Raw genomic sequence first — 15,953 nt, 5'->3', positions numbered from 1 at the left:
TTATATAGCACTTACACAATGGTTCTGAATAATTGATGCTCTCTAAGTATAAGGTACAATATATGAGCAATATTTCTGCGAATGAATAAGGGTGCAATATGGTGACTCTGAAATGGTATGCTGGATTGTGTTGCTGTACTAACTGTAACACTCAGCTCGGTAAACCTTCGCTCATTTTTTTTTTATAAACAGTGGGAATGGTAATCTGAGATTGCAAAAACATTTGTATTTGTCTTTGAGTATTCTTGCAATTTTGAAGTGTACCATGGTGGTGGTGGTGGTTTATTGTTGGTAATAACATTATGAAAAAAAAATTAGTAAAATATCAGATAAAACCTTACAACTGACATCTATTGTACTGCTTATGATAAGTTCTTTTGTTGAGTTGTAGAAATATTTTAACCGTGGTTTTGTCGAGCAGACATGTACAAGGAATTCATGTCATGATGATACTTCGAAGATGGATGTCTTCTGATTTTAGTGGGTCATCAGAAGCTGATGTTTTAATCAAATAGTTAAAAAAAGTATGTTTAGAGTTCACTTATTGCCATATTGTATATATGTAATTATATGGCGAGAAATTACAAGTAGTGTTATAATAATAAAAAAAAAGTTGAAACATATTCGGTAGTAGTAGCGACGGATGTGTGTTTTAGTATCGACACTATTTACGGAGCCCAATTTACGGAATGTAAAATTGACATTACCGAAAATTATGTACAAATCTTCTGGTTCGGATAAGTTGCCAACATTGTTTTATGCATATGAAAATTGCTGTAGTTGTTTTTATTCCATGTTGGCCATGTTCTCTCTGTGCTGGTTGTTTATATAAGCGGAACATACACGTGTAGCTAACGCTGTACTTGAGTAGTGTAATTGTAAATCACATGTCTCCACATCGGCTTCGATCGCTAGTGACAGTTTTTTTATAAACACTGGGGTTACGGTTAAGCCTGCTGGTTCTCTTAGTTGAATCTGGTCTAGTGTCTTGGTTATGCCTGCGATATAGAATGACTTTTGGCGAGGACTGTATACATATTTGACATCGAGTTGTAGACCTATAGTTATTTATTTAAACTGTAAAGATTTATAGCCTTCTTAGTGTTATTTTATATTTTAAATAATATCCCCATTTAGGAAGTGTCTTGACACGCGTGGCTTAACTGACTATTCGACTCATAGTTACGGGGTAGGCTGCGCTTTCAATTGGTTATCTGTTATAACAAACGAACGTTTTGACGATCCCGAGAACTCTGTCGTCTTTTTAATTGTTTCGTCCGATCTGATCTTGAATGTTGCTATGCTCTCTGGAGTCCGTTATTCACCGAACATATTCAAAGATTGGAAGCAGTTTCTGTATCATTTTTCACACGTGAATAACCAATGCCACAGTTTACAAAGCTACGAATCTAGACTTGCTCAATTTAAAATCAGTTTTCTTGAATAAAGACGCAAGATGGCAGATATCATTTTTTTATTTTACAAAAATGGGTTAACGGTGACATTGATAACTCTGTTTTGCTAATGAAACTTAATTTTGCTGATTCTGAACAGAGTGACTTTCAACTTGCCAACACGGCGAATCAATTATAGTCATCACTTGCCTTTGTGGCGAATGTATCAGTCCACAATAATATGCTTCAAGAAATTTGTATTTTAGCTGTAAATTACCTCAGATTAAGAAACTTGGAATAATAAATTCTGTCCCTAATTTGTGACTTCAACTAATTCGTTATTACTAATTCAAACACAATGTAAGTTGCTTCCTTATTTACTTTTATTGCATGTAGAGTTCACTTCTCGAAAGTCGTGCACGCAGTTCTGTTGCTAATGTATCCGTTCTTAATTTGGAGTCTGTACACCTTAAGTTATCGATTAGGTTAGTAGAGCTAATAATAAAAAAATATGTTATTCTTATCAATCTTCTTGTGTAGTCGTATAATAGTAATTGTTGTCCACTGACTTGAAATTAATTTATTCTTAAGACCTCAGTCAATAACTATGTGAGTGTAGGTGTTAATAATGTCCCTGTTCTCGGTGAGCAGTGCATTGCTGATGTTCTCTGTAACTGGAGTTTTATTTGACAACTTTTATTTTTCAGAGATTGTCTCCGGTGCCGGTTCTTGAATGGTCGGATCTGTAGTTTCTGTAGTATTTCTGCATGTGTATAATTCTTGGATGCATTTAGTAGCTTTGATTAAGACTCTCGTATTGTGGTTTCTATTATGCTGTTTTTATCCTTTATGCTGGGGATCTAATCTCTTTTCGGTGTCTGTATTTTCCCGTCTCTTTTCTTAATGTCTCTGGTCGTTTGAATGTATTTTTTCTGTGTTTATAATCTGGAAGCATGGCAATCTTCCGCATGTTAGTTTTAAATATTTTATTAATTTCAGTCATGACTTTTCTAACGCTTCTTGCCTTTATGCTGTGTTACTCGTAAACCATTTGATTAATTGATTTGATTGAGTTGGTTTATGTTGCATATGCTTATTTATATGTATGAATTTTGTGCTTATTGTGTGTTATATTATTTTGTATGTTAACTTCCTTTGCGACTTCTATGAAGTTCTTTAGTTGTGCTCCTCATTCCTTTCTATTTGCTGCTGTCTTACTATTTGGAGGTTTTGTTTTGAAAGGTCTAATTGTTCTGGGTGTTTTTTTAAACTTAAGTTTAGTTCTCAGCATTTTATGATTGCTTTTGGTATTCAGCATTAACTGTATGTAAACTTTGGATAAATAAAATGAAGGTCTTTGGTTGCTGGGAATGAAGTAAAGAAACGGGGTTTAGGTACTATCAAAAAATATATTATATACACATATAGCGTGAAAGTTAATTGCAAAATGGATAAGTTGTTGGATATTGTGTATATACAAGACTTGATTGCTTTATTAAAGGGTTAATCGATCAGAAATAGTTAGTGATTTACTGGTAAATATGTTTAAAATATAGGTATCCGATTCAGTTCTGCTTCCTCAAATTTATTTTTGTGAATACCTTTGGTATTCACTTTGCAGGATGGCCGATGTTACGCGCCGCTATCCTAGCCGATGACATCGGGCGTTTCCGGAAGTATTCGGCTGCGCGCGCAGGCTGGCAGAAGAGAAGATATGTCATGCGGCGACTATTCTATTATAATTATTCTTGTTGGTTGGACGGTGTCAAAAAATGTCTAAATTGTATTCTGTAATTATTTTTCTAATATAATGTTTACTGTAAAGAGAGCGTTTTAACACAATGTCACAAACGCGCCAACACAATTTAGTTACGTTATACTTCAGCGCGTGCTTTTCAAAAGTGGCTACATGTTATGTAATATTTTATGTAAAGTATAAGGTAAAATATAGCCCTACGAACAAGCAATGGCCTGCGTTATTGTGGGGTGTAAATCTCATTCTTCTCGTAAAGAAAATGAAACTGAAATCATCAGCTTCCATGGGTGAGTAAACAAAAAACCTAATATATTTGCTTAAACCCTGTACATAAGTGCAAAAAGTGTTATTAATTATACTTTATTATGCTGTAGTCGTATTATAATCTGCTGTTGGCCATTCGATCCAGTCATTATTAAGTATTTTTCCTTTTTACCAATTTACGTAGTCGTGTTCAATAGTGTTGTGCTGCATTTTCTTTCGATAACATCGATGTTAGTATATTGTAGTTTACTATTTTGCATAAATTGCCTCTTACTTTCAATATACGGTGTTGTAGTGGTAAAAGCCACTTGGAAACCGTGCGCGAAGACTGGGGTCGAGGAAACTATCTGATTTTCATAGTGTGTTTCATACAATGTGTTTCATTGCAGATTCCCTACAGATGGTGCTATGAGGCAAAAATGGATCGTTGCCATAGCTCGTCCCAATTGGCATTGGACAAAACAGCACCGTGTTTGCTAAGCTTTTCGACAAAGTTTTATTAACATTGAAATAAGTTATCAAACATATGTGTGTGATTTCACTCCACAATAACGCAGGCCATTGCTTGTTCCCAGGGCTATATTTTACTTAAACAGCACTGTGTATTTATTAAAATTAACAACAATAATTTTACACAACATGTAGCCACTTTAGAAAAGTACGCGCTGAAGTACAACGTAACTAAATTGTGTGAGCGCGTTTGTGACATTGTTTTGAGATTGGCAAGTTGGAACATTTGACATTTTATTTGATTTTTAATTCGGCATCATAAAGAGGACCAAAGGTAACCATTTGATTATTTTAAAGTGTACGCAAGCCGACCTTAGCAACATAATATTTGTCCCGTTCTTTTCAACGGTTTTGGCCTATTTGAAAAAATAGGATAAGTATATGAGGGTAATTTAGATTCCTTCTATGCTTAGAGTCTACTTCGAAAAACGAAATCCGTAGTTTCGGATGACGGATCGTACATTTTGTTACTACGAAGTGTTTCGGATCCGATGACGGATTCGACGACGGATCCGTAATCGGATTTTGACACTTATGACATTTTTACTTTCGTCGACCGCACTATGAAAACCCATTTGACATAAAATACATCGTTTCTTCGTTCGGATCTTAGCGTCAATTTTACGAAAGCTCTAAGCCTTTCGTTTGATTTTCGTTTGGTACTCCAGAGGTTTTAAAATTGCTCAATAACTCCTGTGTGAAGAATTGTTGCAATAGGAAAGTGCTGGGCGAAATTGGAAGCGTCTCTAACTGCGTAAAGCCTTCGTAACATGGAATTTGTAAGAGCTTATAGGACTTTGCCACCCCTTTTTGAAACCATCTGCGAGGATATAGTTGTGTATAGTACACTAATTCCTCCAAAGAACATATACGGGGAATTGATACTACCACTAAGGTAAGCTACAGAAGAAATATTACTTTCTACCTTTCTCAAGAACCTAGCTGGTATTAGTATTGTAGTATTCTTAACGTCTAAATGATCTTGTTTTTGTTTTTTGATGCATTGTACTAAAATGTATATAATATTTTTCTAATTTCATATTTTGACTGCGCTACATTTTTATTCCAGGAGTTGTTAGGGAGCTGTGGAACTAAGTGTAGATGGGTCCATGGCCCAGCAAACAGTCTCTGAGTGCCACAGGCAAGTGTCTGAGTCAGCCTCATATATTGACTAAATTTATAAAATTTCCACAAAACCGACAAGAAAGGACTCTTATTAAAGAACAGTGAGTTAATAAATATTAATCATTATTAGAAAGTACCTAAGTATCATCCACATAGCATTAGCCTTTAATTTAAAATAAATTTAAACACTTTATTTACTTAGGTTAAACAAGCCATTAATAATTTCTCATTTTTCATAAATATGTAATTCCAGGCAAATGTATGTGGGTGCATTGACTGCACCCATATAACCATTAGAAAACTTATGAATTTTATGCCATCCTTTGTACAAAGTGCCTATGACTTTGAATTTATTAGACTTTAAACATATATGTTTTCTTGTTTCAGAATCAAATAATTAAACAACTACTAACTCGCTAGAGCTGCCATAACCAACACTGCATCACGCATGGAAGATTAACTACCAAATATATGTTACCGGAAAATAAAACATTATTACAATCATTTTTATTTTTTTTTATTCATTTCTTTTAACTCTCTCCAGTACTTCTTTTTTTTTCAGTTCAGTCAATGCGAAGGACCCGATTAGAGGTCCGCCTGTGTCGCTGGGTGCACTCGTCGTCGTACTCTCCTTGAAACTGTTAGGTGGAATCATAAGAAAAATGTTAATTATTTATTGTAAACATCCTAACACAGGGTACATAAATATATGGGTTCTTATTCCTACTGGGATGAAAAATAATAAAATTCATAGAAAGATTGAATAAATTTTACCATAAAAACCATTGTGTATATCGATGGGCAAAACTAATGATTTCTTTAATAGATCAAACCAAAAATTTACTTGTTATTACACAATAACTGCCTTTACAATGAAAAAGATCATTTGTTTAAAGCGAGTAAATAACATTTTAATAATAAACTTACCAATACAATCAATAATTTTACTTGTAAATTACAATTCCAATTTGTTGTGATTTTCGCCAATCAACTTGTCAATGTCCATCAATTGTCAAAAATTCTAATATTCCACAGATTAAAACATAATGCAATAGGACCGTAGATTGCATAATCAGTAAAAATATTTATTATTTTGTCATTAATAAACATTTAGAGTTATGAAATAATAGATAGATTGCAGAAAACCTAATTAGACATCCAATTTATATGTTTTTTACAAGAATGCCATGATAGGTAAAAAATTACGGTTTTTGAAGATACACATCTCTAATCCGACACAATATTTTCATTCGAACGATTGTTTATGGTTCCGAAAGTAACGATGACGGATCCGAAGTAATTTGGTAGTAGGGTTAAATCCGAAGTTCGTTGTTTCTTCGTTTCGGAACGACGTTTCGATGTTCGTTTTTCGAAGTAGGGCCTCTTGTTCTTATTCTGAGAGACATACTGTATTGTCATTTTCGAATTTTTCGTACGTTGTCTATGGAAACAGAGGGAATATTCCGAGATATAGACTCCAATTGTGTTTACATTTGTGTACTTTATTTATTTTGTGTCCTACAATGGCGAAAAAAAGATACTTGCGAAATCTATAATTTTGCCTTTGCAATGATTTTAATCATAGTAAGTAATTGTTGATTGGACGAAAAAAGATCATATTATCTGTATATCATATTGTTCAATTTCTATATAAAATTGTTAAATACATAATAAAAACTGAACTGTAATTAATTTTTGGGTAAGAAACCTAAACTATGTATACCAATTATTATACTATGTATACTATTTATATCTAAGAAATTCTCATAACACTATTGTGTTGTTTGTTATAATATTAATAATTGATTTAATTAAAGGAAATTATTTAAAATTATGGACGTTTTACTTTAGCATTCTAAATTAGGAGTCACTATTTCGTAAATACACACGACATAAATTCCTTCAAGAAAAATATACACGAAACGGAGGAGCAGGCCCAATTCAACGTATTCGGCAGAAAACCTAAGTTAACAAAATCGTAATTCTAAAGAATTAGCAAATAGCAGCCAATTGTCAACTATCATGGTAGCCAAAATATTTCTAGATTTTTAGGTCTATTATGTTGGTAGTAGGTGTAACCTAAAGATTTGGCAACCAAAACTACACTCTAAAAAACGCAATTAGGATACATAATCATTCTTAGAAAACCCTAATCTTAAAGTGGTAGCTCAAGGTCCATTTTCATACATTTTGTTTCGGCTTTAATCTGGGTAACTAAACAAGTATTGGCAAGTAAAGAATTTAAATTCACGTCTAGTTAGTGATTAGTTCTCGCAGTTGAAAGAAAAACGTAAAAATAATTAATAATCATGGATATTTCGGCCTTTAAAATTTAATATGACGAAACGACAAAATGTATGAAAATGGACCTTGAACTACCACCTTAACTTCAATTACTTAAAATGTTCTAAATCTTTATCCACTGGTTCGAGACGTCGATTACGTAGATCTGTGTACAACGTAGAACATTCTCTTTGATATGTGTCTCTATGATCTATGGTTTTAAACGCCACTTTTGTGGCCATTTTGATTTGCACCTAATATTTTGCCGTGGATAATTTCAGAGTGTGGTATTTGAAGATTTTATTATTCGTGCGTGAAGGAAAGCAATGGGAGAAGATAAAGGTAATTCTCTTAATAATTATGTTAGTAATATTTTTCTAATAAAGCTTAGCTTATCCTGCTTATTAATATTTTAGTAGAACGTCGACGCCGATCACGCTCAAGGGAACGGAGACGTTCTAGATCCCGGTCAAGAGATCGTCGTGAAAAGAGACGAAGCCGATCGAGGTCTCCGAACAAAAGGTCTCGCCGAAGAAAACCATCTCTGTATTGGGATGTACCGCCACCGGGCTTCGAACATATTACGCCGCTACAGTATAAAGCGATGCAAGCTGCTGGACAGATACCGGCCAACATTGTTGCAGATACTCCTCAAGCCGCCGTACCGGTGGTTGGTTCCACCATAACACGCCAAGCACGTCGCTTGTATGTAGGAAACATACCATTCGGTGTGACGGAAGAAGAGACAATGGAATTTTTCAACCAACAGATGCATCTGTCTGGTCTAGCGCAAGCCGCCGGCAACCCTGTCCTGGCGTGTCAAATCAACTTAGACAAAAACTTTGCATTCCTTGAATTTAGGTCTATAGATGAAACCACACAAGCAATGGCCTTTGACGGTATTAATTTTAAGGGCCAGAGTTTGAAGATTCGCCGGCCTCATGATTACCAGCCTATGCCGGGAACTGAAAACCCAGCTATTAATGTTCCAGGCAAGTTATTTTTAGTCATTTATAGTAATAAGACTGCATATAATTTTTCCTATTTCTGAGATTTTTTTATACTGTAATATAATTACTATTTATGATCAAAATTCAGAGATAAGGTGACTTTAGTAAAGATATATTTTACCTGTGCTTTAAAAAAAAATTAAAGGGAAATAATATTTTGATTATAATATTAGGAATTTGTTTGGCTTGGTGGCATTAAATTATTCTTCCTGCAAAGAAAAAACATTTTTTTAAACAAAATAAACATTATAACATGGTACATAAGGATACATTCACAATATTTTTCAGAATATGCTAAAAAAAATGTTTTTTTTTTAGTTGGAGAAACATCTTTGAATTTTTAATAGCTTACTAGTCCACCTGAGTTAATATTTTCTTTCTATTGCAGTTACTAGTCTTGTTATAGCAACTCTGCTGTTTCTATTTTATTCTAAGATAAAGGTTTTTCCTGGCATTAAAAGTAGCTTTATATTAATTTGGGATGACTGTATGTCCTGTAAAATTTCACATATCCATTGTGAAATTTTTGTTAACTCTTAATAATGTCTCAACATTGTGACTAAAATTTACATTTCTTAAATAGAGAAATCCTTGCATAGATGATACATGTCAAGATCAATAAAAGCATTTATCTTAAATGTCTAGTTACTGTATATGAATAACAGGTCAAACACTTGGTCTTGACAGGTGTGAAGGTGGTCATGAATGATTACAAACATAATATACCAAATTTACAGGAATAAGAGGAATAAGAGGAATTTATCAGATTTTAATCCTTTTAGTACTCATTTTCAGGATGATATTAATACATAAATGATATTTTTATAATTATTTTAAATTTCCTAGGGTAATGTTAAAAGCTAAATGTCACTTTGTTTATAATATATTTCTCTTAATATTGTCTTTTAGCTGGTGTTATCAGCACTGTGGTACCAGATTCACCTCACAAGATATTTATTGGTGGATTGCCAAATTACTTGAATGAGGACCAAGTAAGTTATACATTCTTACCAATTTTATTGTATTCAAATTCTCTGACACACAATTTTTATGATGCTGCTAGTTTTTCCATATAAATACTCAAATAATAAAGTTAAATAACATTAACTATTTTGCATATCACTTTACAAATTTCAAGTGGGATTCATCATAAAAAAAGTGTTTCTACGAGATTATTAATTTATGTATTATGGTTAAGAGTAAAATACAGATATTGATTACAATATTATTTTAAATTTTATACAAATATATCTTAGGATTTTTTTTACTTTAATTGGAAAGTAACAAACCCCAAATTTAACTGCAAGCTCAAATGCTTTAAGTTAATAGTGTTTTGTCTCTTGCTTGCTCTTATGAGACATTCAGTGAAAGGCAAAAATTGACAAAACCGTCTTTAGTTAAAACGTAATAAAAGAAAGGAAAAAATATGTACTAAAATTCCAGTTTTCTGCCTATGTACTGATACAATGGTAATTCCAAATAAGTTTGTATTTCGTGCACACATGATTTTGTTCAGGAATTCCCTAAAATCTTCATGAAGAAATATTCCTGAAATAAAAATCTTATGAAATTCTTTTACACATGTGTGTGCCACATGTTTATGAAATTCATATTGATTTTAAAATTGTATTTTGCAGGTATTATCAAAAGCGTCTAATGAATACAACTTAATCCTTTTCCTAAACATTCCCACACTATTAGGAAATGTAGTTGTAGGTCCCCAATACACACTTGAAACCACACTCTAGGACCTAAACTAAAACATAAATAACACAAAAATATACCTATCACATGAGATTCATGTTCCGAAAAGCAAATGGAGTCTAGACATTAGTTCCCATTAGGTAGAATAGTTGCCGCAGCTATTTCAGGGCGAGATTCAACAGTTGACAGGGCACGGCTTCGGTGGCGCCAGCACAATGCCGCGATATATTTTTGGTCCGTTTCAGGTATTTTCAGGTACCCATAGCTGGGACGAGCGTGCACTCTTCACGCTCGAAACTTTCTGAAACAACTCACTGATATAGTTTGCTTTCTGCCCCTCCCTAGCATAGATTTGGCACATTCGCGGCCCGCGTGTCACTGTTGTCTCTCATTCTCACCTATACGTCTTGTACTTGAACGAGACGTCGGCACTTCAAGGCAAGTCTCCTCCATTCACATCTGATTCTATCATGCGGCTAGACACAGGTCAGATAACATTCATTTATGTATTTGCTGCATTTTGCTGAGCAAATTTTATGGGAACAATAGAACTTGTGTGCAATAGAAAACTACATTATATTTATATCTGTATAAAAATGTTTATTTAACTTACACTTACGGTCTTTTTTATATCGTACTGACTATTCTCTGATATATAGGTGAAAGAACTCTTGATGTCATTTGGCCAGCTGCGAGCTTTTAATTTGGTGAAAGACTCATCTACAGGATTAAGCAAAGGCTACGCCTTTGCAGAATATGTGGACATTTCAATGACTGATCAGGTGAGTTAGCCAACAAAGTTATTTTATTATCGACATATTATGTACATAGAAAAGGCCGTGTTTATAAAAAAATATTTACTTCAACAGGCTATAGCCGGTCTTAATGGAATGCAGTTGGGCGACAAGAAGCTGATTGTACAAAGAGCCAGTATTGGCGCTAAGAATTCCACCTTAGGTAAACACTATACTTTCAAAATCGTTAAATTATCTCATATTCCTAAGCATGTTTTAATGTAAATGTGATGTTTCGTAGCAATGACGGGAGCGGCGCCGGTTCAGCTGCAAGTGGCGGGCTTGACGCTGGCTGGCGCGGGCCCTCCTACCGAGGTGCTGTGTCTTCTGAACATGGTCACACCAGACGAACTGCGTGACGAGGAGGAATATGAGGATATTCTAGAAGACATCAAGTACGAATCGCCAACCATGCTTCGTATATTTTTTGTTGCTTTTACTCAAGGTTACCTAATTGACTGATAAATGTTTTTTTTTTACAGAGAGGAGTGCAACAAGTATGGTTGTGTACGTAGTATAGAAATTCCAAGACCTATTGAAGGTGTTGAAGTACCTGGATGTGGAAAGGTAATATATGCAGCAATCTTTGTAATGATAATAATGAATTGTAATATAAATTTTAATATTTGTTTAAGAACTGATTCAGAAATTTTCAATTAGCTTTTAGTGAATATAGGTAGATATATAAAATTTATAAATGTTTGTCACAGGTATTTGTCGAGTTCAACAGCATAGCGGATTGTCAGAAAGCTCAGCAGACACTTACAGGACGTAAATTCAGTAACAGAGTGGTTGTTACTTCTTACTTCGATCCAGACAAGTACCATCGCAGAGAATTCTAAATTGACCACTGCCTATTCATATTAAACTTTTATTTTTCATCAATCATTACAAACAATCTGAAATTGATGACATATTCTTTTTAGTGGATAAAATTGAAAAAGGATATCTATTGTCTTTATTATATGATTACAACAGCTGAAAATAAAGTAAATTGTATTTGGAAACGTTTTTATTACTTAAATGTTAAAACATGTCTCAAAACGAAATGTCACTATGTTACATTTTACATTTTTCGTAAAACCTTAAAAATAAACATGCCTGGAACACATAAACACAATATTCGGTTAACACGCTTTTCTAGTTACTATTGTCTTGCTTTCTTTTGAGACGAATATAGAGACTAGAGCCCTTACTTGTATCAGAATATCGTACATTGGCAGTTTTGTTTATTTATCGAACGGCACATCGAATATGACTGGATGGTAAGTCAATTTTCAACCTTATTTCAAAAGTAACACGCATATTGGTGTGACATGTTACCGATAGCGCGAGCCAAGTAATGTAGCAGGTGATTACTTGTTCAAATTCGCACGGTTATGTACGTGCTTTGCATTTGCAGTCTTTTAGTCTATTTGACGGACATCGAATGGTACATATCATGAATGTTTTTGGAACTAAGCTTTCTATTAAGACTTGGTATGAAAGTTACTTTACATTATAATGCTGTAGTCTATTGGTAAAATATGTTTCTCAACATAGCAAAACAAAACACTACAGACTTATATCAACTTTTATGAGTAAGACGGCGTGTATAATATAATTATTGTGATAAAGCTTGCTTTTAGTATTACGTGCATTCCAGAACTAACATAAAATAGATTATTTCTAAACTTCTCGTTGCATTGCGGGCTGGTAAGTGTTGAGGGAACCAGTTTCTGAGGAGAGTACAATCTTTCTCATCACTACGTATAATATTCCGCCAATTATTAACATCCCAATACCAGCCATTAAACTGATAGCCCAAGCAGGCACAGCATTACCCTCTGAAAATGAAAAGGTACACATTTTAAAAACAGTATAAAACTCAAATATTATGCAGAAGTGTATAGTTGACCTTATGAATTCAAATAAACAAGAAAATTGCATGTAATCGTTGTTTTTAGGGACATCCGCGTGTTTGGTATGATTAATCCATAAGAGAGAAGCGAGGTTTAGTGGGTTGGATGGTTTTTATTACGATAGGAGTCTGTTACATACTATTTGCAAATCTCCATAATAGTATCGGGGTAATATTACCATACCACAAATATGCAGACATGATAGCATTTGTGGTTAAAATGCTACAATAATTCATATGTTTTCAATGAGTCCTGCCAACTTGGATCAATCGCGAAAATGTACAAATGAAGTCTACTTGCTAGGCTTGGTATCGGATAACCCGGTAGATCTGGGGTATTAGGTAATGCCCTATGGTACCCCGGAGCCGCCTCTAATCCGTCAATGAAGGTTGCCGCGGGGTTTTGGTCTGCACGTCGAATAGCATAGTAAGCTTACCTCGACATTCCCGCCTATGTTCTCGGATTAATGCGGGAATTTAAAGGGATTTCCCCGCGAAAAAATAACTTCTTACAGAGGACAATTTCATTGGCTTTTATTCTTGGAATTAATCCCGGTTTATTGATTGTGATACATTATTAAAAAAGGCTATAAATAAGTAGTAAGTGCCTACAAAGCGCATCATAATACTTTTACTCACGGTAGTACGTGCGCGTCATAACCCGTCTCCCTCTTAGAATTCTTCGCCTGGCTTCGGCTTCATGTGTAAGCATGCTCAAGACGACTGAAATATAGAGAATAGGAACAATAAAGATTTTATTATGTTAATTCGAAGATATGACATTTCAAACAGGAAACAAAACACCCAGACAAAGCAAACTGCAGGTCCTGTTCGTCATAATATTGCTATCTTCAGTTATGGCACACAAATTATTATTCATCTATCGTCTAGAAAAAAAAATGTCCACTACTAGTAACTTAAGCAATCTGTGACCAGTTTCTAGTGAATCTACGTGACATAACGTATTCATTACAATTTTATTATACCTATTGTTTCACATTTACTATTTAATCAATTTTGGGTGTGGTTCATTTGTTTGTTTAAACCAGTAGGTATCTATCAAGGGCGACGCACATGGGCAATATAGAACGAAAGTGGGACATTGATATAAGTTTAGAGATATTTTACGAATTACTCAAGTACGTATGATTAATTAGTGCTCGCATATATTAAAACATATTAAGACAGTTTATGGCTATTTTTAGGGTTTTTTTATATGTACTTACAACCATAAGCATAATATATCTAATATCTTCCTCTACACATGTCTTTGCTAAGGTTCAAATTGAAAATACTTACCTAAAATAATTGCGAAGTAGTACAAAAGTGGCTTTTTCAGCGCCATCTTATTACGTTTTGCACACTAAACAAAAATAATTGAACAATAACACCGAAGAGCGCAAAGCGGTAGGTGACACACTAACGCAGCCATAGGTGTGTTCTTTTGCGTGGTGCTCTTATCAACGCTAGATAAGATAAATTGATTACTAATGTGCTGATATGCCTTCATCGTTTATAAAATATGGATGTACTATCCTGAATAACAATGACTAAGTTTTAGATTGAGAAATACGGAATTAGTAATACGGATATATCGAATTTATTTCCGTTACTACAATTTACTAACATGTACAGTACAAATTAGTTAGTATCTAAGTGGGCATATATTTAACAATGCTTTCAGAATTGAATATGGGAAGGATCTCTGGTAGGCACTCGGGTTTGTACCCAATGGTTACTGTACAGTGCAGGGACGTTATCGCTTATATGCAGATGTACTTACCTACGGTGCGGAGTCTGAGTATAACATACCCACTTATTAACTCTACTTAAAAATATGATTAACAAATAAGATATAGATTACTTAGAGACGATGTGTTTTTTTTTAATTTCTTTAGCACTTCAAAACACAAATGAATATAGGCGGACTTAACGCCGCAGGCATTCTCGACCAATCAACCTTAGGGTGGTGCAGAGATAATCATGGTATGAAAGGCAGTTTGCAACTAGCTTTGAGCGGGACCTTTGAGAAGATTACTAGCAGAGCGAAGGTTCTGTTATGACAATCACAAAGAGTTTGGAAGTTTCAAAATAAAAGAGTAGGAGGCGTAGGGGACATAAACAGAAAGTAAAGGATGAAAGTACACGTAAAGAGCGGCGCTGACGAATAGGTAGACATTTTAATTGGAAACGATACGAGGAAATGTGGTCATATTTACGACGGTTAAACACGTATCGAATGCAGTCATTAAGAATACGGTCCAGTTTGTTGAGTAGATCTGTATTCAGGTCAAAATACTACACACCGCCACAGTCGATTAAGGGAAGCATTAAGCTTTGCAGCAGCATAGTCTTAGGAGTGAGGAAGTTTTTAAGGCAGTACGGATTGCGAAGAGTAACGGTGACTCTCTCTGGTGAGGATAATAATCTATATCTATACTATTATATAAAGCTGAAGAGTTTGTTTGTTTGAACGAGTTGAAATCTCAGGAACTACCGGTCCAAACTAAAAAATTCTTTTTGCGTTGGATAGCCCTTTGTTCGTGGAGTGCTATAGGCTATATATCATCACGCTATACACAATAGGAGCGGAGCAGTAATGGCCAATCTCAGGAAATACCGGTCCAAACTGAAAAATTCTTTTTGCCTTGGATAGCCCTTTGTTCGTGGAGTGCTATAGGCTATATATCATCACGCTATACCCATTAGGAGCGGAGCAGTAAAAGTTAATCTCAGGAACTACCGGTCCAAATTGAAAAAATATTTTTGCGTTGGATAGCCCTTGGTTTGTGGAGTGCTCTTAGTTATATATCATCACGCTATACCCATTAGGAGCGGAGCAGTAAAAGTTAATCTCAGGAACTACCGGTCCAAATTGAAAAAATATTTTTGCGTTGGATAGCCCTTGGTTTGTGGAGTGCTCTTAGTTATATATCATCACGCTATGACCAATAGGAGCGGAGCAGTAATGAAACATGTTGCAAAAACGGGGACAATTTATTAGTTTTGAGAGCGTCCGTTGCGTGTGCTGCGTAAACGGTTAAAGTTATGCAACAATGATGTATGACGGGATTGTTCCTCTTAAAAAGTTCTAAAAAATATATTATAAAACAAAGTCCCCCGCTGCATCCGTCTGCCTAAACGTGTTAAACTCAAAAACTACCCTACGTATTGAGATGAAATTTGGTATGGAGACAGTTTGAGACCCTGGGA

General features: G+C 34.6%; 2 protein-coding genes and 1 long non-coding RNA gene across 4 annotated transcripts; 1 reads left to right on the top strand and 2 right to left on the bottom strand.

The window, feature by feature from the left end:
• Positions 1-4,154: 4,154 nt before the first annotated feature.
• On the top strand, positions 4,155-11,847 carry LOC115443584 (splicing factor U2AF 50 kDa subunit). Of its 2 annotated transcripts, XM_037437773.1 has the most exons (9): positions 4,155-4,198; positions 7,614-7,674; positions 7,749-8,324; positions 9,252-9,334; positions 10,706-10,828; positions 10,916-11,003; positions 11,082-11,235; positions 11,323-11,407; positions 11,551-11,847. In XM_037437773.1, exons 2-9 carry the CDS (start codon positions 7,659-7,661, stop codon positions 11,680-11,682), a joined length of 1,257 nt encoding a protein of 418 aa, XP_037293670.1. In that variant the 5' UTR covers positions 4,155-4,198; positions 7,614-7,658; the 3' UTR covers positions 11,683-11,847. The 2 variants fall into 2 exon arrangements, with proteins under 2 accessions (XP_037293670.1, XP_030024900.1); XM_030169040.2 differs by lacking the exon at positions 4,155-4,198 and having other exon boundaries at positions 7,529-7,674; positions 7,752-8,324.
• Positions 5,192-6,050, bottom strand: LOC115444569. The gene is made up of 2 exons (XR_003938742.2): positions 5,977-6,050; positions 5,192-5,687 (listed from the first exon to the last, which is right to left on the bottom strand). It is a non-coding gene; the product is annotated as an uncharacterized LOC115444569 (long non-coding RNA).
• Positions 11,838-14,233, bottom strand: LOC115443585. The gene is made up of 3 exons (XM_030169041.2): positions 14,040-14,233; positions 13,380-13,463; positions 11,838-12,666 (listed from the first exon to the last, which is right to left on the bottom strand). Exons 1-3 carry the CDS (start codon positions 14,083-14,085, stop codon positions 12,509-12,511), a joined length of 288 nt encoding a protein of 95 aa, XP_030024901.1. The 5' UTR covers positions 14,086-14,233; the 3' UTR covers positions 11,838-12,508.
• Between the last annotated feature and the right edge of the window lie 1,720 nt (positions 14,234-15,953).

This window comes from Manduca sexta, chromosome 12 (assembly GCF_014839805.1).
Source record: "Manduca sexta isolate Smith_Timp_Sample1 chromosome 12, JHU_Msex_v1.0, whole genome shotgun sequence".
Classification (NCBI taxonomy): Eukaryota; Metazoa; Arthropoda; class Insecta; order Lepidoptera; family Sphingidae; genus Manduca; species Manduca sexta.
The sequence above is the reverse complement of the archived record's forward strand: the minus strand, read 5'-3'. Positions and strand labels throughout refer to the sequence as shown.

Coding starts and splice junctions, on each gene's coding strand:
- LOC115443584 (XM_037437773.1), top strand. Junction 11,004..11,081: donor CGCTAAGAATTCCACCTTAG/GTAAACACTATA, acceptor GATGTTTCGTAG/CAATGACGGGAGCGGCGCCG. Junction 11,408..11,550: donor AAGTACCTGGATGTGGAAAG/GTAATATATGCA, acceptor TGTTTGTCACAG/GTATTTGTCGAGTTCAACAG.
- LOC115443585 (XM_030169041.2), bottom strand. CDS start 14,085: ATGGCGCTGAAAAAGCCACTTTTGTACTACTTCGCAATTATTTTAG. Junction 13,464..14,039: donor CTACTTCGCAATTATTTTAG/GTAAGTATTTTC, acceptor TCTATATTTCAG/TCGTCTTGAGCATGCTTACA. Junction 12,667..13,379: donor TATGACGCGCACGTACTACC/GTGAGTAAAAGT, acceptor TTTCATTTTCAG/AGGGTAATGCTGTGCCTGCT.